At 37.8% G+C, this 24,581-nt stretch overlaps 1 protein-coding gene across 4 annotated transcripts in view; it reads right to left on the bottom strand.

Moving 5' to 3' along the window:
• Positions 1–24,581, bottom strand: part of fynb (FYN proto-oncogene, Src family tyrosine kinase b) — an 86,334-nt gene that overhangs the window by 27,954 nt on the left and 33,799 nt on the right. For all 4 annotated transcript variants that reach the window (XM_077552297.1, XM_077552299.1, XM_077552300.1 and 1 more), the window contains one exon: positions 534–790. In XM_077552297.1, the coding sequence (XP_077408423.1) occupies positions 534–780 (247 nt within the window). In that variant the 5' untranslated portion in view covers positions 781–790. The remainder of the gene's footprint in view (positions 1–533; positions 791–24,581) is intronic.

Below are 24,581 nucleotides of genomic sequence, written 5' to 3'. Positions count from 1 at the left end.
AGGCTTGTTTGAGCAAGAGACTCCTGTAACACAAATACATTTCAACAGAAGGAGCTGCGGAATAATAAAATGAAGAACAATCAAACAACCATGTAAATCTGTTATCTGCCTATATCTGGGAATGTGTTTGTGAACGAGCCATTCTGAATTTCAGCTAATTGATATAATAACTGTATATCAAATTTCTCTGCCCATGGCGCCGGACTACACAAAAGCAACACCATGTCCAAGCCAAAAGGTAAGCAGAACTGCAAGATTTGTGCAGTTAGCAAGTTTATTATTTTGGGGGTGGCAGATGTGATTGATGTGGTTCAGTTAGCAAAGGGTGGTTTTCATTCATTTGCAAGCTGGAGGGAAACAAAAAGTCTCAAAAACAGCAACAACAACAAAAAGTCACTTGATTTGTTGCTCATCAATCTAAAAAGAAAAAAAGTTAACTATAGCGACAACTAAATTGCAAGTTTGTACTGGGTTTTGAGGCTCCACATACAATAAAGTAAATCAATAGTGGTTCTGCTTTCTTAACACATTACCTGTCCCACCACGGGTCCTAAGGGTTCCAGTGTTCGAGGAAGTGCTGACCCCACCGAAAACAGTCATCCCCTGTCCGACCGGTGTGTGGAAGTTGTTGTAGTTGGGGATAGACGTGACCCCGAAGCTGGGGTAGTGCTGTGGCGTGGGATCGGCCCCATAGCGGTAGCCCGCACCGTGGGAGATGCTGGTCTCTCTGTCGTCAGTGAGTTTGGTTGCTTCTTTATCCTTGCATTGCACACAGCCCATTATCTATAATCTGGGAGGACATGAGAAACAACAACAGATGCTAAAGGTTAGTTTAGAGCAAGGGTCTGCAACTTGCGGCTCTGGAGACACATTTGGCTCTTTAGTCCCTCTCCTGTGGATCCGTAAAAATAATAAAAATATATATATTTAAATTAATTAATGATTTAGATAAGAAAATGAATAATTAAATATTCAAAAGTTGTCAGAGTCAAAAATTTTGAGAAAAAGAGAGCGCTTTTTTTTTTTACTTAAAATTGTCCAAAAAGTGACAATAAAATGTCCAAAAAGGAAGAGGAAAAGCAGAAAATTACCATAAAATGTCCATGAGAGTCCAAAAAATGTTAGAGAACTGAATAAAACAGGCAGAAGTGTGAAAAGTAGCCATAAAATGTCAAAAAAAAAAAGAAATCCTGAAAAATTACCATTAAATGTTCACAAATGTGCCAAAAAGTCAGAAAATGTATTTTTTAAAAAGCAGAAAAGAAAACGTTTACAAAGTAACTATAAACTGTCCGAAAACAAAAGACGAAATCTCGAAATGTCACCCCCCCCCCAAAAAAAATTAAGAAAAGGCTGGAAAGAAAATGTTCAAAAAGTAACCAGAAAATGTCTAAAAACAAAAGAAAAAATCATGAAAATGACTATAAAATATCCACAAAAATGTCAGATAGCAAAAAGGTAGAAAATATAATATGTTCATGTTCAAGTATGAAAAAAATAAAATAAAATGAATCTCTATGTATTGGATGCTGCATATTTTTCTGTTATGGTGCAGCTCTAATAATTAGCTCTTGGGCTGTGATGTACATTAGACTAACACAAACACTGTTTCACTCATCACAATTTTCAAATGTTTTGTGGCTCCAGACAGATATTTGGTTATTTATTTGGCCTAAAATGGCTCTTTTGACAGTAAAGGTTGTCGACCCCTAGTTCAGTGTTGACTTGAGAGAGAGAAAAAGAGCAATTCATTAACAAAAAAGTGGTCGATGTAAATTATTTTGTCCTGTGGCGGATATTAAAACATTTGCTACTTAACAGCAATTTAGGTTCAAATAAAGCAAACCTTAAGTATACTGGATGTCTCATAACCCATTTTTATTTCCACTGTATTTCTCGTTGCTTAATAGCTGTCACAGTCTGTCTTTCGGTCACAAAACGGCTGCATCTTCTTTCTCATTCTCAGATGTACGACGGCTGCTTTTGCTTTTCCTCATCTGAGACAAAATGTTTCTGTGTAAAACAGACCTAACACAGCAATGTATCCATGCTGGTCCAAAAGTCTCACAAAGTAATGTAGGTTGGATAAGGTTGCATGTATGAAACAGATACAAGTCAACTCATCATTAAAGTCTGTCACTTGACATTGCTTTCACTTCAGATGACATTCCTGCACTTATGTATTAGCACTGCACCCTGGGAAGCAGACATCTTTTTTTTTTATAGCCTGACCACAGCTCAGTCTCTGGATGAGTCACGAAAACAGTGCATGTCTTTCATGGTCAGGAGGCATAATGGTGTCAGGGATATGGGCTGGAGAGAAGCCCCATGTTATAACACTGCTGTGGTGACAACATCACCCTGCTGACAACAGTGTAGCATGGAGGGAGATGATTCAAACTAACAAGGAACTTGCAGTCCAATCAAAACGGACTTTTCTGAACAGTATAGAGACGATGATGTACGGATTATGAAGTCTGTAAACAAAACACATTTGATATATTGATTAATGACGATAATTAGTAGTCATAATATTAGCAGAAGTCTTGTTGAACGGAGATTGCAGCTTGGTCTTTCATTGACTCAATTGATTTGACACAAATGAGAAGACTTGACACTAGACATGAACTTGGGAGTGAAAGAATCAGGACATGACTTGACTTGAGACATCATGACTTGAAAGACTTGATTGTCATTCATTTTAAATGTTTGGTTTAAAAATAAGATATACAATGAATGAAGTCTATAACATAAAATGTCGTCTTGCTAACACATGCTAGACTGTCATAATTGAAGGATAAGCATGTCAGTCAAACACCTCACAATGGAGAATATGCCCTCTCAAATCAGTCATGTCGGCCGGAAACCAGCCTCCAAACAAAGAAGTCATTTCTACTTTAATAAAATCTCCAATCTCTAAAATTTGTCATACTATGAAGCTTTCCCAAAGATAAAGGGCTGAGAACGCATTAGGAACTACTGAGTGGGTTGAGTTTTATTAACAATTTAATCATACATAAATGATACATTGTCATTTTATATGACCTGAAAATACAAATTAATTTCTATTCTAAAACGTCATTGCATTTCAATTTGTCCCCGCAGAGTTTACTGGTGGGTAGTTTGCAAGATTTCTGAATGTGAACTTCAGTCACCATTTTATTGGGTTGCGAATCACAATGAGAGTAAGTACACCCCTTCTGTTTTACGTTTGTGATACTTTATGGCTTCACTTGAATTTTGATCTTGTCTGCGTCCCTCGTGAGAATAAGCGGTTCAGATAATGGATGGATGGATGGCTGACATTAGTATGCATTGCTGCTCGCGGTTAGCTTGAATTCTACTGAAATAACGATTGGGTTTAATGGCATCGCCATTAGGGTCTGTCGGCCGTCTGGGCAAGACAACTTGATTGATTTGGTTTTACTTAAAAAAATGTGTATTAACATTTACCTTAACATTTCTCAAATAAAAACAACTGTGAGTTGAGTTGGTTTACGTTTGGTGGAAACCTTGATTACAGATTAAGAGGAAAACCTTTTTTACCCAATCCCCCATTTTACATAAATTATGAATTGTAAACAATCATGAAAACATTACAAAAATACATGTAGGTTTGGTGTTTACCTATATGCTAAACATACACATTGTGGTACGTGACAATATTTAGTTTTCCAAAAAAAGAGGACACTCAGCCCGGCCTTGAGATACTTAAATGATGCTCAAAGTTTACTCAAAGATGTCATTCATGATACGTACTGTACGCATATGTATGAACATGTATGTGAAAAAAATAAAATAAAAAAACTAATGAATAAGTAATGACAACCCTTTAAGCCCAAACAAGATGCACTTTTTAAGCAGCCAACCTCCTGTGATCTACCTTTTTTTTTTAATGGGAGGGGAGTGGGGAATCGAATCTGCGCCGTGACCATGTTTTCGTTTGAGAGGTCAGAGCGCTACCAGTGAGCCAAAATCCTGGGCCGTCGACACAGTTCAGCATCTTATTTGAATGCTCAGGAAGTGAGGTACAAAGCTGACTTAGGTTTGTCTTTCATTGAAAAAAAGAACGCGATTTCACAATATTGCCGTTATCGTTAAATCCCTATTAGTTCATGGTGGACACGCTTAAGTAACCCAGCAATGGGACAACCCACTCAAAGTGGAGTTTATGTATATTCGATTTCTGTGGACAAGACACTTTCAAATATAATATTTTGTAAATGTAACAAGTTAACAACATGTAAAAAGGAAATAACTTAGTGAAATATTCTGCAAATAGATGTAGTCTTGCTTTAAAAAGAACCCCGACTGTAATGACAAGTTTGCTCTATATTATTTATTTGATTGTTACTAACATAACTATGAGATTTTTTTTTATTTTTATCGTTTAGTTTAATACGTTTTGTAGAAACTTTATTTGAACGTACGCCGCCATTGCTATTTACGTCGCAACGCATTCAGTGTGTAGTGACGTAGAATGGCGGCAGGCAAAGTGAAACACCTATAAAGAAAGCAAGGGAAGTCTCTGTAGCGTTCCTAAAGGGACGATCAAAACTCTTGAATGCGTCTGGTGAATGACAAGAGCATGCGAGGGGGAGGGTGACTCTCCCAATCCCATGTTCTTTCTTTCAGAACGCTACGGAGGCTTAACTTGCTTTCTTTAAAGGTGTTTCACATTATTCAGCAGAGAGCCTGCCGCCATTCTACGTCAGTACACACTGAATGCTTTGCGAAGTAAATAACGATGGCGGCGTACGTCCAAATAAAGTTTCTACAAAATGTATTAAACTGGAAATGATTTTTGGAAAATTAATCTCAAAATTATGTTAGTAACAACCAAATAAATAATATAGAGCAAACTTTTCATTGACATTCAGATGTTAAACTACACAATGTTTTTTTAATTTGTGTTCTGAAGTTGTGTTGAATTGGAGTGCATTATCTTGAGAGTTCACACAGGTTAGATCAATTGGCCAATAAAACTGATCTTCTCTTTATGAACACCAGATAATGCAGATTAGACTGCATTTATAATTTGACTTGATCTATCACATAGGAATTGACTTGACTTGAGATTATACTTGCCCAAGACACATTGACTTGGGACTTGCTTGAGACTTTCACAAGTGTCACTTGATCCCATCTCTGTTGACAGTAGGGTTACATTAGTGTAATTTCATACAACTAATATTGGTTTTGCAATGCAATATTGTATCATCAAACCCCCAGACCCTTCTTTTCCTCTGTCTGTCTGTTTTGCTACAGCCACACTGATTCTTGTTTCTCTTCAGCAGGGAATTTTCCCCTCACCACTGTGCCCTTAAATAACTTCACTCTGTAATTTAGCACTACACAAATAATACTGAATCACAAGCTGCTCTTCTCACTGCTTTTTTTGTGGTACAACAAACCAGTTGAATTGCTCTGTGGACACGCATCTCATGTAACACTTTACCGTTAAATGTGAAACACTAAAACTAATGATTTCTCTGACTGAGTGCAGACAGCCGCATGATAGCGACCAATAAAACGTCAATGAAAGAATGGGGAGTAGTCAATTGTAATATATTTGTAATTTATATTTATTTGAGGATTTGCAATTTACAGAATGTTACTGAAATGTTTTTTGAAATTTGTTTTTATCTTGTACATGTTTATATACAGTATGGTCACTACTTTCTGTCCCTTCTAAACCCTCCTCCTCCCTGTGACGGCACAGGTGCTCTGCAGAAACACTCTTCTTGATTAGGCCACCACAGCTGCTAGCCTGTGCTGTCACAGATTGGACCTTGTTTTTTTACCCTTCCTCCTTCTTCATGTCTACTAAAAATGTGTCTATTAAAAATGTGTCATAAAAACCACACGTGTGTTCTTCATGTGTTTATTGAAAACATGCGTAGGCAATGCCAATGCAACGCGTGGCTTCCACTTTGCTTGTGCGCTCCCGTGGAGCCTTAATTAGCGCGTCATACTTCTCAACGAGGAGTGGACGGCCAGCGAGCGCTTCAGTGCGTCATGCCATCTTCCTGCACCCTCTCGCACACACGCTGAAAGTGGCGTGTAGCTTACCTAAGGCGTTTTCCACATATCGATAGACAGGCGGCCATGCATGTATGTGTACCTGCCTTTAAAACTGAGTTGGCGGGCTGTCTTGTATTTATTTTTACAAGTACCGGTACTAAGAAAAAATGATACCGAGACGTTTTTGACGTCAAAACATCAAGGTACGGTACTGGTACCGGTATCCCGTGCAACACTATTGTCACGTACATTCTGTTACATGAAGTTATATTGAATATTTATGAATGAGGAAAGCTATCTAGTTTTCAAGTAAATTGTGTTTTACCATCCACAATATGTGTTTCCATTAGGGTCGCCATTGTAGAGTGAAGTCACATTGAAGTCGGTCAGTGAAGTCGGTCAGTGAAGTCGGGTGGGGTACCCCCCCCCCCCCCTACTTTGCAAGTGGGATTTACAAGTTCAAGGAGGTGTTCCCATACACACTTCCTGGTTTGAAGTCAGAAAAGTCAGACTTCCGTCCACGAATGCAGCATAGAAGCCCAGGCCGCTATTTAGCGAACCGTGAAAATTACAATGACCAAGAAAGGGAGACAGAAGGGGAACTTCTGTCTCCCTTTCTTGGTCATTGTAATTTTTCGTGTTTCTTGGACATGTTGTAACTTTTTAGGTTGCCAATAAATCCGATTCTGATGTTTTGCACTCTCACATGGTACACCGTAATGCCACAACAACTGGACAGCTACAAAACTAGCCACAATATCAACATAGCCTTCAGCTAATATCTACCCTAAAAAATGTCACTTATACACTATTTACTTCCTCCTTTTTCTTCTGTCTGAGTAGCCACCTATCAGACTGCTACATATTCACTTGTGACAACTGTGAGGATGGCATGAAGTATAATTATAGGAAGGAGGTGTTCTGTTCAATCAGCTCTCACAACAATAATCTTTCTGTACACATATAATCACAGACCAATCAAGCAAGCAATGCTTGTTATCAGAAAAAAAGGCTGTATGAGGAGGAAACAGATTGATATTCGTTGTAGACAGCTATAAACTATCTGAGTCATGCCACTCTGACCGTCAGTATGAGTCAGCTGGTTTTACATTGTCATGAAATAAATACGATATGGCGTCTTGTATCTCAGTACTTCAGCAGTCAATAACTTGGAATTCAACTTCAGAACAATATGGAGTAGAACATGAAAAAAAAAATCCAAAACCACAAAGGCATGGTTGAGGGCGAAAGATCTCAAGAAGTCTTTTTTTGTTGTTGAAGTCTTTCTTTGTATTTATTCCATTTAGACAATATAAAAATGATTCCCATTCGAACAGATTTGCAAAACCGCCTTAAAACACTGTAATTTGCATACCGGCCCAGTACCGCACATACAGAACGTGCACCAACTCCTTGCAGTCTTATCCAACACTGTGTTTCTCAAATTAGATTGGAGGAATGTGTCTCAGCCGAAACACTGTTGTTGTGTGTAAGTAGTCAAAAAGACCGTTTTTAACTCATTTGCTCCCAAAAATGTATAAAAACGTTCTATTTGAAATATTACCATGGTCCCCAAACGTATTTATATATTTTTACAGAAGGCTTTTGACCTGGTAACAATGGTAGTTATTACAAAAAACGGCCAGCAGGTGGCAGCAGAGTATAAGAGATCACCCAGGGCCATGTTGCAAAAAGCTATTTTCCCCCACTGTTTTAAACAGATTTGTGACTAATGATGAAACTTAGTTATATTCTAATGCTAATTGCTGCAAAACGGAAACAGATAGAAATATACTTTTTTTCCTGATCAAAGAAGAGACTCTTTCTTTTGGTAGGTTCCATGTTTTGTTTTGCAATAGAACAAAATATTCTGTGGGCCTTGCAAAATCAGTCAAAATCCAGTAAAATAGCTGGGAGCAAAGGGGGTTGCTTTAGTGAAAATGGCTGGGAGTGAATCATCACAGTTTAACCTTTAGGCCTGAGTTACAACTTTGAAAGTGTGAACAAATTGATAAATTAGAAACATTCAAAACAAACACAAAAGCAGCACAGCTGTCACTAAGGGACTACTTGTAGGTCTTTGTTTTCATCTATGAACTGACAAACCCAATTTGAACTTTCTCATGACAGGGTATCACCAAAAGCGACACTATTCTCTACCAATTAGTGCAGCAACCTGACTGAGTGGCACACTGTAACCATTCTCTCTTTTCACCTAATTACAGATTGATTTATCAGAAACCCCACTGGAACAGACACTTCCGGGAACGCCTGTCAGCACAATCACAGGTTGTCACAGCAAGTGCAGGTGTATCGTTTTGTTGTTTGTCATGTCAGTGTTAAGGAGATCCTTTGAAGCGCTCATCTTCTCTGACTTTGTCTCCCTTCTATCTTTCAAGATCTTGAGTGTACTCTGTTGGCTGGCAGGAGTAATAAGGAAATTGTGTGGGTTGGCAGTAGCTCAGTGTGTAGGACTTGGCTTGGGTACTGGAGGATGGCCGCTTCAAGTTTAGCCACTGGCCAAAAATACCCCATAAACGGCTTTGCACACTGGTTTTGGGCAGTTCTCTCACGTTCTCTCATGTGTAGATTAGTGCATAGCCGAAGCATCCTGATTGCACGTGATGGACATTTAGGATAAAAGTGGGAAAACTCAAGTAGTGACATGTGGGCCTTTTATACTGCATATTGTATATATTTTATAAATGCGGTGTGTGTGTTCCATCATTCCACCTCCTCTGCTCTGAGTGGCCTTATTTACAGCATTTTGATATTTAATGCTGTGCTCTGAAATGCACTTTCTACTTGTAATTATATGTATTTATGTTTAAAAAGATTATGTGTTTTGGTGTAGCCTCCCTCTTAACCTAAGGGATCATTTACATGGGACTGTTTATACTAAAACGGGAAAAACTGTCTCAGTTTGCCCAGTTATTAGACAGCATTTTACAGAGTACTGTATGTTTTTTTTATTCAAATATGTGTTTCAAAGTAGTCAAGACTTTTTGCAAATGCCAAAGTTGTGCATGACTAAACACTGAAAAATGCTTGCCAACGAAAACAGATCCAAACACATTAGCAACATCTAAGTAGTACTCATTAGCGCAACTCACTAGCCTATTCTTGTACCCAGTCATCAGGAATAAGCTCCAGCTTCCTTGACATTGAACACGAAAATCCGTAGAAAAATATCAATTGATAGTAAGGCTACACATCTCTAATTAATAAAAGACTAATTAATATATTACCAGATATCCAAATTAATCGGGAGAAACTTGCTCATGAAACCATATGTAGTGAACATAATAATTACTAGGGTTGGACAATTGACCACATTTTTTTCCCTCAATTTCGATGTTGGCTTCTCTCGATCATTAAAACGTAATAATCGAAAAGAAAAAGCGATTAATGTGAGAATGCTGCGGCGCGTTTACAAGTTCCCTACGTTGTGAAAGGACCCTGAATGCACCATGTAGCTTGTAGCTACATGTAGAATTGGTGTGATTCTGTCGACCCTAAAGTACATTAAGCTGTTTAATGACACTCAGTTGGAGTTAACTGTAAAATTAAACACACAATAAGGAGAATTACATACAGCATGTATTTAACAGGCAGCACGGTGGCTGACTGGTTAGCACGTCCGCCTCCCAGTGCAGAGGACGTGAGATCGAGTCCGGGCTTCGGCCTTCCTGGGTGGAGTTTGCATGTTCTCCCCGTGCTTGCGTGGGTTTTCTCCGGGTACTCCGGTTTCCTCCCACATTCCAAAAACATGCATGGCAGGTTAATTGAACACTCCAAATTGTCCCTAGGTGTGAATGTGAGTGTGGTTGTTCGTCTCTGTGTGCCCTGCGATTGGCTGGCAACCAGTTCAGGGTGTACCCCGCCTACTGCCCGAAGCCAGCTGGGATAGGCTCCAGCACCCCCGCGACCCTAGTGAGGAAAAGCGGCCAAGAAAATGGATGGATGGATGGATGTATTTAACAGGAAGTTAGCATCAACTTCGGGAGTAATGGTTCTTCAAATAATGAATATTCACACACAAATGCTGTGGAAACACATACCCACAGATAAGATAACACTACTCAAAGGCACAAATTATTTCCAATTTATGAAAAAAATTGTTATTTTAATAGAATTCAATCAAAACTTTCTTCTGTTCTTATTGTTCAAGTTTGAAGTCAATCGGGTCAAACGTGTAGGAGAAATGGGCAAAAGAATGCCCCCCTATAAATATGCAAAAATCGGACATTCAAAAATTCATAGATCACTTTCTGTTCATTTTAGCATATGGCTCCAAGAGACTTTTCTGTAGGTCTTGGGCTCCCTCATATACCAAAAAATGTTCATAGATCTTGCGTAAACGTACAACAGGTGCTGCTTTGTAGGGGGCGCTAGTGAGACATTTGTGGAAAAAAATCATAAAATACATGATCAATTATTGCTCCTTTTGTCAGGCCAGATGTGTGTGCCAAGTTTCATGAGTTTTTGTGCATGTTTAAGCCCTCAAAATTGGCGTAGTTTTTTTGGCGAACAGTACCTTGCCACGCCCACCGCGATTCGCGAAAACTCACAAACTTTGTGTTACAACATCATGAAGGCCTAAACATTCTTCTTAGCAAATAAATATGAGGAAGATCCAGTTTAACGTGGTTGGAGAAAAAAGTTTAAGAATTTTTTTTTACAAAATTGCCAGTAGGTGGCGCTATCAGTATGAATAAATATAAGTTTGTAGATGTATTCAGACCTGTGTGAAATCTTGAGAAGATAGGATCATCTGGGTCAAGCTAACGCAGCTTTTATTGTCACGGTGAATCATCAGACTTCGCGGCACCGTAACGGCAACGCCCTTTGACTCAATAGATAAAAATGTAAAGTACGACATTTCTTGTCACCACTAGGTGGCGCTACATGTATAACCGAATATTATCATATAGATGTTTTCAGGCCGTGGCTATTAAGATGCATGAGAAGTTTGGGATTTTTGGGAGCTTGTACAGCGGAGTTATTAAGCATTTCCTCTTTTTTGATGAAGGAAATAATAAAGGCAAAATTCGAGGCCCTCTGCCCCCGTCATATAGTATTTCAAAAAAGTCAAGATTTTTTTTTTTGAGATGATACATGCCAAGTTAGAAGTAAATCTAATGAAAAGTGTTGGCAAATAGGCAAAAACAATGACCACAGTGAATGTGCAAAAGTGGACCAAAATTGGACATTAAAAAATTCCTAGCTCACTTCCTGTCCATTTTAGGATATGGCTTCCACTGACTTTTTTGTGTGTCTCAGGGCACTTCACGTGCCTGCCAATTTTTGTAGCCCTCGATCAAATGTGTCGGGATTGGTGCATATTTTTCCACGCTAGGGGGCGCTATATGTTGTTATTGCAACTTCCTAATATAAGAATTTTCGCCGAGCCCGAGGAGTGTGCTAAGTTTGGTGATTTTTCGCAAATTTTTAGGTGGCAAAAAATGAGATATTTCACAAAGAAGAAGAAGAAAAAGAAGAACGAAAAACAATAAAGACCTCGCGGCGGTAGCTGCTCGGGCCCTAATAACCATGGTTATTATTGTTCCCATAATCATCCAGCCCTATTAATTGCATAATGACCCAAAGCACACTGCCAACACAACAAAGTACTTCATCAGCAAAAACTGGAAGAAAGATAGAAAAGTGGAAGGTCTTCGACTGGCCAAGTAATCACCCGACCTTAACCCAATAGAACATGCGTTTTACCTCCTGAAAAGTAAACCTGCAGAAACAAACAATAAGTGTATGAGGCTGCAGTAAAGGCCTGGAAAAGCATTTCAAACACAGAATGCAACTGTCTGGTGGTCTGTTCCAATACTTTTACTCCCTTGAAAGGTAGGTGGCTTCAAGCAAAATCTGTTCATCCTGAGTTTAACGCATCTAGATGTAAATATCATGAAATTAAAAACTGCAATTTTGAAGTTTTGTCTCGTATTCATCTTTTAATCTAAAACCACTCTCTTACAAATAAAGGAATTGGCCTTGCCATTCCAATACCCTTTGGAGGAGAATTCTGAAGGTATTCTACAGTGTTGCCTTGTGTTACTCTTCATTGCATCTTCCACAGGCAGCTTGTGAGAACAGGTTGCTTCTATTTGTGTTTTTAATCAACTTGGTGGGAGCCATGTCACTGACTGGTGTTAAGCTAAACAGCTGGCTTGCACAAGAAGCATCCCCACACGACACGATTGTCAACCGACACTGTAATCTGTTGTGACGGGATGTGAGGCAGGCAGACGGCCAGGCAGCAGCAGTGGCAGCAGTAATGCTAAGCTCTGTCAAAGACTGCAGAGCATCTCAAATGCTTACAACAGTAACCCAAACTAAGAAGTCACACTGCTCTCCAGTATTACTGTCGCTGGCGGAGGTAGACTGAATCCGCTTTTGGAAAAAAACAATTGTAATGAATTCTCTTACGGTGGGTGGGACAGGGAATAAAACATTATATATATATATATTAAAATAAAAAACAAATATGCAGCAATTTACATGTATATTTTAAAGTATTTCAATTTAGCTATCGTACATGTCAAGCCTTATCTAGCTGAGAGAAAAATTACAAACACCGACTGAATATTATTCCTTCTCTTTCACATTGAGCTTTGAACTTTTTTTTAACAGTGTGGTAAAAGTAAAAGACTCGTTCGCACTGTGATGGTGTGTATAATTGAAAATCGAAATTTAGCCCTCTAACAACTACAAGCCAGAGTTGCGTGCTCCCATCGTTTCCCGGCCTTATAAATGCACAACAAAACATGTAGGCAGATAGCCTACTGGCTTGGCTTATAAGATTTATCTACCTTGCTGAGTTTGAGATCCAACTTGAGGAAGAAGGTTGATTAAAATCTTGACTTAGAGTTACAAGTTCTGATATTTTTTGTGTAACTCACAATTTAGCTGTTCACCAGAGCAGTGTAACCCTAAACCAGAACAGTGTAGCCCTAAGATGTTGTTGTTGTTTCTGAGAGGTTGGGTAAAAGGCGGGCTACAAATAGTTTAAGTTAATGATGTTTTATGGCTTCTACTCTGCTAAATAAACCAAACACGGCAGGACAGGATTTTCTAGCACGTCTCTCTTCATTTTTACTCTCTTCTCAAACAAGGCTTGCTCTGTCACACTTCTCTCTTTTCTTCTTTCTTTTCGGCTCATGGCGTGTGCAGTACACAAAACACCTCAGCATGTAAACTAAAGTACAAAACCAAAAGTGATAATTCACAAAACAAATATTAGTCAATTGCAAGAAAATAAAAATACACAGTTGAAAACAACGTGTTACAGCAGCTCCAACTGAATGCTGGGCGATTTAAAATCGATTCTGAATCGTATTCAATGAGAATTGCGATTCTTATAAGAATCAATTTTTTGGTACACCCCTAAATACATTTATTAAATGATTTATTTGTACTTCCAGTTCATTGTCATCATGTTGTGGTCCTTGGCTTGAAAACATTTTCCGGAATGGGACCTCTTTAATTTGCATTCAGGACCATAGACTGCTATACTTTTTCATCGAGACATGATGCAGACAACACACCACAAAATTAGTATTCATTTTGCAGATCTCACCGACTTAAACCGTAACAGAACACTAAATGGAGGCACTGTGGTATTAAGGGAAATTATAACAAGGTAAAAGAAGATGATGGAGGAGAGTTGAACAAGTATTTATTTTATTTTAATTTTTTTTACAGATGATGCTGCAAGGGAAAAAAAATAATGTTATAAAGAATAAAGGAATCAACAAACGACAGCAACAGGGGCAAAACAAGACACACATGACTCAGGGCAATACATTCTCACTAAAATTTTGGAGGATGCCAAACAAAAAGTTTAAGCACTTAGGTTTGTTTCCAATCCAGCAATATGTCTGTCATTTGTCCTTTTTATGCAAACCCCCCACAGTAACACATTCCAAAACGTTGATGAGTCCTGAATAGAGCTGTCAAAAGTAAACGATTAATCAAAAAGTAATCGATTATCAAATTAATCCACAACTATTTTAATAATCAAGTAATCGTTTGAGCCATTTTTAAATTAAAAATGGTAAAAATCCTCTAATTTCAGCATATCAGCAGTAATTGTTCACTGATTTCTGTAGTCCTTCATGAAAGAAGACTGATTATTTTCTATGTTTAATCAAAATAAGACATTTGCAAACATCTGTTTTTACTTTGGAAAACAATGACCGAACCGGTAACATAGTACATCACCCCCCCCCCCCCATTTATTTTTTTAAAAATCACTATATACGAATACAAAGTATGAAATAACCACCAATGACTGGTAAATAAACAGTACACAGGGGGAATTTTTTTTTTTTAAATACACTTTAATACAAAATTAAAATGAATCAGATTAGTCGATGAATCCATTGAATAATCTATAGATTATTCGAATATAAAAATATTCGATAGTGACTGAATACTCCACAAATACTCTATAAAACCGCTACATTTTGATATATATATTTTTTTTTTCAAGTAAGATGATGTTTCTTATCTAGACAAAGTGCTATTTCTGCAGAAATTGTGTGGGAATGCTGAAAGCTGAGATGAATGCTTTTGAAGTAAATTGAAAGGTGAATATGTGAAAATTGCAAACAATTAATTAAAGTTGAATGATCAATGTTACCATCATTCGTCAGCAAAATGGGATTCTGTCATTGACAGATTGAGGTCAATATATTGACGGAATGCAGTCCAAGTTTACAGATTGTTTCACAAAACACGAAAAGTTGAAGTGAATTATTGTTGTAATCCCATTTATGACTTCCTGATGCTTAAAAGAAAGCAAGCCAAAGTGCTTCATTAATTAACAGCTCTAAATGAAATAGATAATTAAACTGTCTTTTATAATAATTCACGGTTCCTTTATTTTAGCGTGAGCATAACCTGTAAAGACCTAAACATCTATGTATAATAAATCTGATATTCTTTATTGTACTTTGTAATACCAATTAATCTTTGTTTGTATTTGTTTAAAAATACAAGGGAAGAGATCCTTGAAAAAACGATCGCATGTTAAATCGCAATTGCAATTCAAGTCAGTCATTTAATCATATGTGCCCCAACTATAAGTATTATTAGTAGTAGTGGTTCAATAATATCTTAAACTGCAGTCTAAAAGGTTCCTTTCAATATGTGTGGATCCGCAGCAGCCGTAGACACAACATGAGAGGCACAGCAGCTGTGATGCGAGCCTCCCCCAACTCCTGCGGCCTCCACCACAACTAGAGAGTGGTCTTCCTTTTCCAGGGAAACAGCCTCAGCTGTGGACGCGGAAACGGAAAATGCAGCTGACCAAAAAAACTTTCGAAGAATCGTCCAGATGGGCATGAAACAGGAAACCAGACTATTTTTGGAATGCTGACAAAATCGCTGCTACAAGTGAAGGGCAGACGACCTTGGACATATTTGACAGAAATGGAAAGCCTTTAATTTCAATTGAGTACACTCATTTGAATCCACAAAGGGAACTTTAATTTTCACTGTGCTGTATATTTGTGTTGCATGCATGACATCACACAGACAAGCAGACCACACACGAGCAGCGATGCAGAGATGTCAGATTGGTGGAGCACGCACACAAGCACTTCTAAGCTGAGGGCACCTCAACAGAAGGAAGCAGACCAGCATGAATTCGAACCTGACCCTCTGGTTCCAAAAGCAAATCCTCATCTTGCTTCTGCCTTCCCATATGAAAAACAGGTCATACACTTTACAGGAACCATACATTATTTCAGTTCAAAAAGGTCAGAGGAAATGATTTATCACAAACAATAATGAAAAATAAAAAAATGTTAATTAAAGTTAAAAGTAAGACTGGGTTTTAAAAAAATTGAATAATCGATATTGAATAGATTTTCCTTTTCAAGCCTGATATTGATTCATAAAACCATGAACTGATTATTTTAATATCTTTTTTCCCATAAATTCATAAGAAAATAAGATTTTAAAGGCTGTTTTTTTTTTTGTACCTTACTGTTTTTTAGGTGTGTGAATTGCCTAGTACCTGGCGATTCCATTCATATTACGATTCATAGGTCACGATTCGATACCGATTAATCCCGATACGAATCTATAAATTGATAATGGCGATTTTTTTTAAACTCAAATTTAGAAAATACTAATCAGTAAACTTGTACATGTACACTGTAAGATTTGTATGAAAATGTATCTATTTATCTAAAAATTCAGGGTTAGTAAGTGAGCCACTGCATTTAACATACAGGTTGCAGTCTGTTTCATGTTTGAACAGCACTGAAATAAAATATTAAGGCTTAATGTTCCATTAATATAACATTCTTCCATTCTTAATGTGTAAATCCTAACCCTAAGTAAGATGTTTTGTTGAATATTTCCATAAAAAATTTATGTTTAAAAATCTATTCGGCCGCATATTGAATTGATATATTGCCGAATCGATTTTTTTTTTAACACCCCTACTGTTTTTAATTTACTGTTTTAATTATCATCAAGTATTTTCTTACATTTATGATAGACCTGTCTTATTCCACTTTAAGACAATTCAGAATCTTTTTCATTTATATTTACAATGATTGGATTTGATTTATGAAAATATTTTCATCTCATCCTTGGTGATGTCAATGTTTGTGTAACACTTAAGTGATTATAACACGTTACTCTCAATAATAAACTAAATTGTTCAACCAGTTATTGCCTAAGCAAAATTTTATTTTTAATTTAATGTTTGTGTAGTTTTTATTTATATTTAAGAAGAATTAAATAAACAAATAAATAAATAAATAAATAATCAATATCGGATTGAAGTGAATCTAATCCGGAAAAAAATTGAAATCAAATTGAAATTAACTCTTGTGAATCGAAATCGAATTGATCGAGAAAATTAGAATTGATACCCAGTATATGCTAAATTAAAAAAAATAATAATATCGTCTCTAACTGTATTTTAATGAGTGCCCTAAAATGTGTGCTAATTTAGAGGTTGTTAATGTAATTAACTGCAGTCATACAAAACAACTTTGATGACTAGATTACTAAGTAACACGTTATTGGTAACAAATAATTTACTGTGGCACTATGCCCAGACCTTTAATCAGCTTGAAGGTACTAACAGTGTGTCACTGCATTGTGCTGATAGTAAGTCTCAAAGACGAGAAGAAGATTTGCATTTTCAAACTGGAAATACAGTCACTATTATGAATTTGTGTCAGCTAAAGAAGAAAATGTTAAGCTTCGTGCACTATATGATGTCAACAAAGTGTTATCTAGCTTCAAAAATTCTGTATCAAATTTGAAGAGACATTTAAGGTCGTTGCAAGGTACATTTAAGGTACATGAAAGACAGAAAGTCCCACCAGGTAGTGTGAGTTTCATTTAAGATGTAAATAAGATAGTTAGATAGCTAGATAGCAATAGATAGATAGATAGATAGATAGATAGATAGATAGATAGATGGATAGAGACAGCGCTGTCGACATCTGCTGAATGTCACAAATAAAGTAACTTGTAATCTAATTTACAGTAATTTCTGGACTATAGGCCGCACCAGACTGTAAACCACAGGTGTTTTAATGTTACCGCACCGGGTTCCCGCTACTTTCTTTTCCATAATGAGGGCGCAAATTGTCTCGTTCTGTCTCTCCTACTGTATTTGGGCTCGCTTGGTTTGTTTTGCTCTGCCTGACGCTCATGCGCTTCCTTTATAGTGCCCCCTTGTGATCTGATGGATAAGCTGCACCTTTGTATTAGCCGCACGGTCGAATGCAAGTGAAAAAAGTAGCGGCTTGTAGCCCAGAATGACTGTAGTTCTTTTTAAATTAACGTACTCAGTGAAGTAACTTAGTTACTATTTCAAGGTAACTGCGATGAAATCCTGGTGATGATAAATGGTCCCTTTTATCAATGAAATGCTTTTTATGGTGCAAGGGCACTCCTGCACACCCATCGCCATGGGACAACCAAGAGGCTTGTGCCAAATCAAATATGGCTTGTTGGTATATGTATTGTAAATGCTGTCTATGATTACACTCGTCAGCGACCACAGAGATGGCCAGTGGGTTTGTGTGCCCCCCTTAAGACTGAGGTCTGGCAACAGGTCTGTAACTCCTGTACTGTCCTCGCCTCTCTGTGAGCTGTGAGCAGTCATAACTGTAAAAGCTGTCCACATCTGTGGTGCCACTGGGGAAGTGCAGAGGCCACGTGCTATGTCTCTTCCCGCTGGCTGAACACAGATCAAAACAACAAAGGCCAACACTATTTCTATCCATTCTCTATTTTTGTTCATGTTGGGTAGACATCAGGACTGCAATTTCTGTCTATCCATTTTTGATTATTAAGAACATTTATATCAATGTGTACAAAGTCTACTGTCATCATGACTTCTGCTTTCGGCTTCAAATCCCACGAGACCTCAGGACATGTGTTTTCATTTTTCGATGCCTTTTTTGTGATACTACCATGAAAGAGTGCCATAATGGCCAAGAGTAAGGCTTTGATGATGATGGTTTAAATTTACGCAATAGGTTGCAGCCCAAAATAGTGTCACACTTTGTAAGTTCTACTTTAGTTTGCTACATGAATTGGATCGCAGAAGAAATTTAAAACAGCAAATTCTGACTCACAAACTGCGAACCAAAGCCGTTTATTTCGAGCCTTAGGGAATACCTCAACAATGCTGCGTGAGAGTACACTGCAAAAACTAAAATCTTAAAATATAATTTCGCAAATTTAACCTAAATTTGCTTATTTTGCTTTGACAAGTTATTTTTACTTAAAATCATCAGACAAGATCATTCTGCTTATTTTAAGATACTTATATTACTTGACTAGGGCAGCACGGTGGTTGACTGGTTAGCACGTCCGCCTCCCAGTGCAGACGACGTGAGATCGAGTCCGGGCTTCGGCCTACCTAGGTGGAGTTTGCATGTTTTCCCCGTGCTTGCGTGGGTTTTCACCGGGTACTCCAGTTTCCTCCCACATTCCAAAGACATGCATGGCAGGTTAATTGAACACTCCAAATTGTCCCTAGGTGTGATTGTGAGTGTGGTTGTTGGTCTCTGTGTGCCCTGCGATTGGCTGGCAACCAGTTCAGGGTGTACCCTGCCTACTGCCCGAAGCCAGCTGGGATAGGCTCCAGCATCGCCGCGACCCTTGTGAGGAAAAGCGGCCAAGAAAATGGATGGATGGATGGATATTACTTGACTATCTAATTTGATCAAGCAGTCAGTCAAGACCGCTGTGGTTGGCATGGGCCTCATATTATTTTCCTATTTTTCAAAATCTTATTGATAAATTTAAGTAAAAATTTTCTTGTTCTGTTGGTAGATAATTTTGCTTATTTGAAGTAATAATTTTCTTATTTTACTATATTTTTTTCTTAAAATTTCTACTGTCCTTTTGTCCACACGTGGGAGAACTTTGAAATGAAAAAAAAAAGATGTGTATTAAAAATACAGTGATGTGATTTCCACTTATGACACAAATGGGTAAAAACTGGGAATGGGCAATTACAGATACCAGGCACATAAAAATTCGCTATTTAACTTCAGGTAAATTAAAGGATAAATGCTATATTGAGATATTTAGGGTGTTCTTTAAAATGATTTGTTATTGTCTTTTGGGGCGAAATTTATGTATCAAAAGTACTAGTGGTGAATACTCAAAAGTTGAGTACTCGTACTGGTATCGGTCTGAAAAAGTACAAGAACATCCAGAGTAAAAATTGAATGAGTGATCAAAGAAGTAAAAAACAAAACATACTTTAGCACATACATGTTATTTACAATCATTTTAGGAATTACATTTGAATTCCACTCACTAATAGAATTCAGGTCTTTGTCCTGCCTGGTCCAGTCAATCAAAGTGGAGATGGGCGGGACCTTCAGTGACACCATTGTGTCACGATAGCTCAATATCAGCGCAGGAAACAAATTAGCAGTATTGAGAACACGAACAGTTGGACCATGACGGCCGACACTACAAGGTAATACTGAAGGGGGTAAAATATGGTGTTGTCAGTAATTGAAGGTGATGAGGGATACTCAACATTTTACCATTGAATTATGCTTAATTTTAAAGTCACAGCTTACATTCCTATTTAAAGAGTTGCTGTACGTTTGTTGACCTTGTGGTGCCGAAGCCAAGGAGATGCAGGAGCGTTACAAAAGACTTTACTGAACATCACATCACTCAACAACCAAACAGAAAGTCCGTCGCTCTAATTTCCCCGTCGTGAACACACTCCACAAACATTAGTTCCATGGGGGAATTATGTCAATGAGCACCACAACCTAAAATATACACATATTATCACAGTGTCTTACAGGAACATTTCATTGCCATTTCTTCTTAATTATTTATTTTTTCTGCAAATTTATCGCACCATGCTTGATTTTATCAGGCCAATTGTAATATATGGCCTTCACAAATACAACAAAAGTACATATAACATGTAGAAAAAAACAAAAAACAAAACAAAAAAAACATTTAGCCCAGTCTGAAAAAGTAATTATCCCCTTGAACCTAATAATTGGTTGTGCCACCCTTGGCAGCAATATCTGGAATCAAACTTTTGTGAAAACTGGTGAGTTTTTTAACATCACTATAGAGGAATCTTGGTACACTCTTCCACACATCATTGTTTAAACTGGAGAGTTAGATGTCAAGTTTGAACTAAGGTCTGATGTCATTTCACAGCATCTCAAATGGATTTAATCCGGACTTTGATAAACCTTTGTGATCTTTTTTGTTGGCAGCGGTTTTATTTTGACTCAAATCTGTCCCATGGATGCTGTTTTTCTTACATGCAGTTTCTTTTGTGACCTCCTGGATTAGTTGTTGTTGAACTATTGGAGTAATTTTGGTTGATCGATCACTCCTGGCAAGGTTCATCACCACTGTTTCCAGTTTTCTGCATTTATGGCTTTTGGCTACTACTAGTAATCAAATAAATTGCTTTCTAACTTTTGCCAGACAGATAGATATTTAATCACATTGTTTCTCATTTCAATGAGTTTTTCCTCATAGTGAAAAAGTTTGGCATGCTCATTATTCAAAAACTGCCTTTTGTATTTACTTAAGTTGTCTTCGCGAGGTATTAAAATGGACTTGCTGATCTGAAATGTAAAAGTGTGAGAAATAAGCCCCAGCCACCCAGGGGAAAAAAAGTAAGAAAAAGATCAATTAGGAAGGGCCCTGCCGTTGATTTTCAGCTCGTCCAATCAGAGGCCTTTAGATTCTTTTAACCAGACTCTCTTGCTCTTGAACTTGAGTGTTGCATGATTAAGTAAGACTGGTTCTTTTAACTTTTACTTTGGTTTACCTGTATTGAGAATTACTGTTAAAAATATTCATCAAATCTGCCCGGCAGAGGTGGAAAATCCAGGTCCAGAAAGTAAAAACTCTGCTAGAGTTTGGCTTAAGCCCCAGTTGCTAGCTAGCAAGCTCCCGAGCTAGCTACTCGAGTGCTCATTTACTTGCTAGGGAGCTAGCTAGCTAGCACAAGGGGCTAAAGCTAAATTGTGGCAAGGGTTTTACTTTCTGGACCTGGATTTGCCACCTCTGTCTGCCAGTACGATGGCAACAGTTTGACACCCGAACACATTGTTTTTACTTCCATTTCATGAGAAAAAAAGTTTTCTTTTTCATTTGATAGCAATGAAATAATATAATAATTGAAAAAAAAAACAATCAAGTCAGTCTATGTTATATACTATGTTTGGTCTCTTGTTAGCATATATAAATGTATTTGATTATTTGTTTAAATATTCAATTTAGAGCAACTTGACGATACAGTTGACTTTTGACACATTTTCATTTAAAAGCAAAATAAAGCTTTGTATGTTGGTGTTAATGCATCCGGAGCCCAGTGGAATGGAGGAGAGCCAGGGCTGTCGGGTCAAGTCTTGGCCACAGCTGCATTATTAACACAAGGTCAGCTGTCAGCACACGTCTGCAGGCCTCACATCAAGCAGCTCACTCAATTTTGTGCCTCTGGCTGACATGGTTGTAACCTTAGAGCCGCCATATATGAAGGTTTTCTCTTTTTATTTTGCCATGAAAACATTGGATTTTGTCATGAATGAACAGAATATGTATCCCAGTGTGAATGAAGGAAAAGAGATAGTTTCTTGGCCAGTTATTTAACTTCGGCTAGCAACAATTATTATAAAAAAAAAAAAAAAGGAATTTGAAAGCTCTCTATTTCATGTCAAGAGATATAATGATGTTTGATGTGTGAACGGCTGCACACGGGAGCAAAAAGTTGATCCACCATTCAAAAAAACAACAACAACAAAAGTCAAACCAGTAGCATTTCATTTTTGGCAATACTCTGTCATGAAAAAATCAATCTAGCAATGTCGCTGCCTTGGCTATTCTTTGGACAGAAATACGAGCAGGGTATGCAGGGTTGCTTGTAGGTTCAAGACTACAAACTCTAGATTTAATTTGATGTGAAAACATCAGACAGGACCAAAAGGTCAATATTAACTGTAACCGAGCACACTGCCATTCTGGGTGATGCACCTCTGCAGAGATGCTGAAGAGAACGCAACACGCTGCAATTATCATGTGACTGCTAGCAGGATGTGGTCTTGTCTCCGTGATGGGTGTTAAGTTTATGTCTACCTCTCAGAGAACAACAGAGGAATGTGTCACTTTATGGCTCAGCCGCAGATGCTGAAAGTACGCCCTCCCAATGCTATCGTTTAGATTTGTGCAGTTAAGCTGATAAAGTGCCTCTCAGTTGATCATTCATTCTATAAATAGGCCAAAAAGGCCTCCCTGTTCTGCTCCCAATTTATGCCTTTCATCGTTCACTAATGGGCCAGTCAAACAGGGTCATGGCACATGTCTTGCTAACAAATCTTTCTGTAAAGTTTCTAACAGTTGTCATGGTTGGTCATTGTCATTTGACGTACATGAACACAATCAATGTGAATAGTTCATACTGTAGATTCAAAACAGTTTGACTATTTTTTTGTTCAGGGGAAGTCAACCATAAACATTTCTTGAGAATAATATGTTATATGTGACCTCACTAGTCTAAACATGACATTCTGATTAATATTACATTTATGGGAAATGAGTTATGAAGCAAAATCCAGCCGTTTTTATCCATCTTGGGGTGGCCATTTTGCCACTTGCTGTCGACTGAAGATGACATCACAGTTGCTCAGGACTCAGGTAATGACCAATCACAGCTCAACCGTTTTCTGAAGCTGAGCTGTGATTGGTTGTTACCTGTTTCTGAAGCTCAGCTGTGATTGGTCGTTACCTGAGACCTATGATCTCATTTTCACTACAACAAGTAGCAAAATGGCCGCCTTCTGATAATGATTTTAAAATACTGCTGGATTTTTCTGCTTAACTCATATTCCACTAACCAGAATGCCATATTTAGACTACTGGGGATGCATAGAACATAGATTATTGTCAAGAAATTTATTTTGGGTTGACTTCCCCTTTAATCACTGGTTTTAATTACTATTAATGGCATGCAAATAAAATGTAGTCCAGCTGTCTACATGGGTTTAATATAGCAGCAGTAGTTCTTAATGTAGTGTTAATTTTTAATTTAGTAAAACATGTCATGTTGGTAAATTCTGGACTGGAATTATCCTGCATTAATGTCAGGTGAAAAATGAGCCAGCCGTGTAAAGTTCTGTTATTGTTGTCGTAATAAAGTCCAAGAGTTTATCATGAATCAAGGATGACTAATAAACTTTGTTGACGTCAAAGTTGCCCTTCAGGAGCAGCAATTACCACTAACCAGACGACGTATGGTCACCCAAGTGATCCATCCTTCCAGACTCGTTGCTAAGCTACTAAATTCCTGAGCACGGCGAGTACTATGGGGTGTTTCTCAGTTGGCAGAACTAGGGTGTTAGATTGGAGTGGAAATTGCACAGTATGAATTCAATAGCGTCTGAATGAGTAAGTTTGGGGGTGAGGAGACACGTTTTGTGATAACTTGATTTTAGAGAGAAGTCCTTCAAAATGGCAAGTGTCAGAGAGGAATAAGCAACTGTTTCTATGTGTATGTATTATGTGATGTATGCACTTTCTGTGTCCCTGATCCAGCTGTGACTCTTAGCGGTTCTTAGCAACAGGTTACACAAGTGGCGGTTTAGCACAGCATGTTCCTTAATATGGAGCAACATGCAGACAGCACCCAGACTAGAACGCCCCCACATCTCGAAATCTCCAGAGACGATTGTGTACTGCTACTGACGGGGGGAAATCTTTGAAGCTCATCCTGCTATTCATCCTGGTATTCACACAGTTTCTATGAATGTATGCACATAAACAGAACAACCCAGCCACACCAAATCGTTGCAAAATCTAATGAAAACACCTAACTTTTACAAGTACACTTGAAAATGTATGCTCATTAATTTATAGCCTGAATACATACTTTAACAAGTTAAGAGGGTGAAGGCAGAGATGCTGGCCTGTGAGATGGATAGTTATTTTTGTAATATAATATAATTCATAATAAAGTTATTTTTTTCTAAATTATGTTTTTGCCATCAACCTTTTTGTACAAT

Source organism: Vanacampus margaritifer, chromosome 19 (assembly GCF_051991255.1).
Source record: "Vanacampus margaritifer isolate UIUO_Vmar chromosome 19, RoL_Vmar_1.0, whole genome shotgun sequence".
NCBI lineage: Eukaryota > Metazoa > Chordata > Actinopteri > Syngnathiformes > Syngnathidae > Vanacampus > Vanacampus margaritifer.
This window is presented reverse-complemented; position numbering and strand designations above follow the sequence as displayed.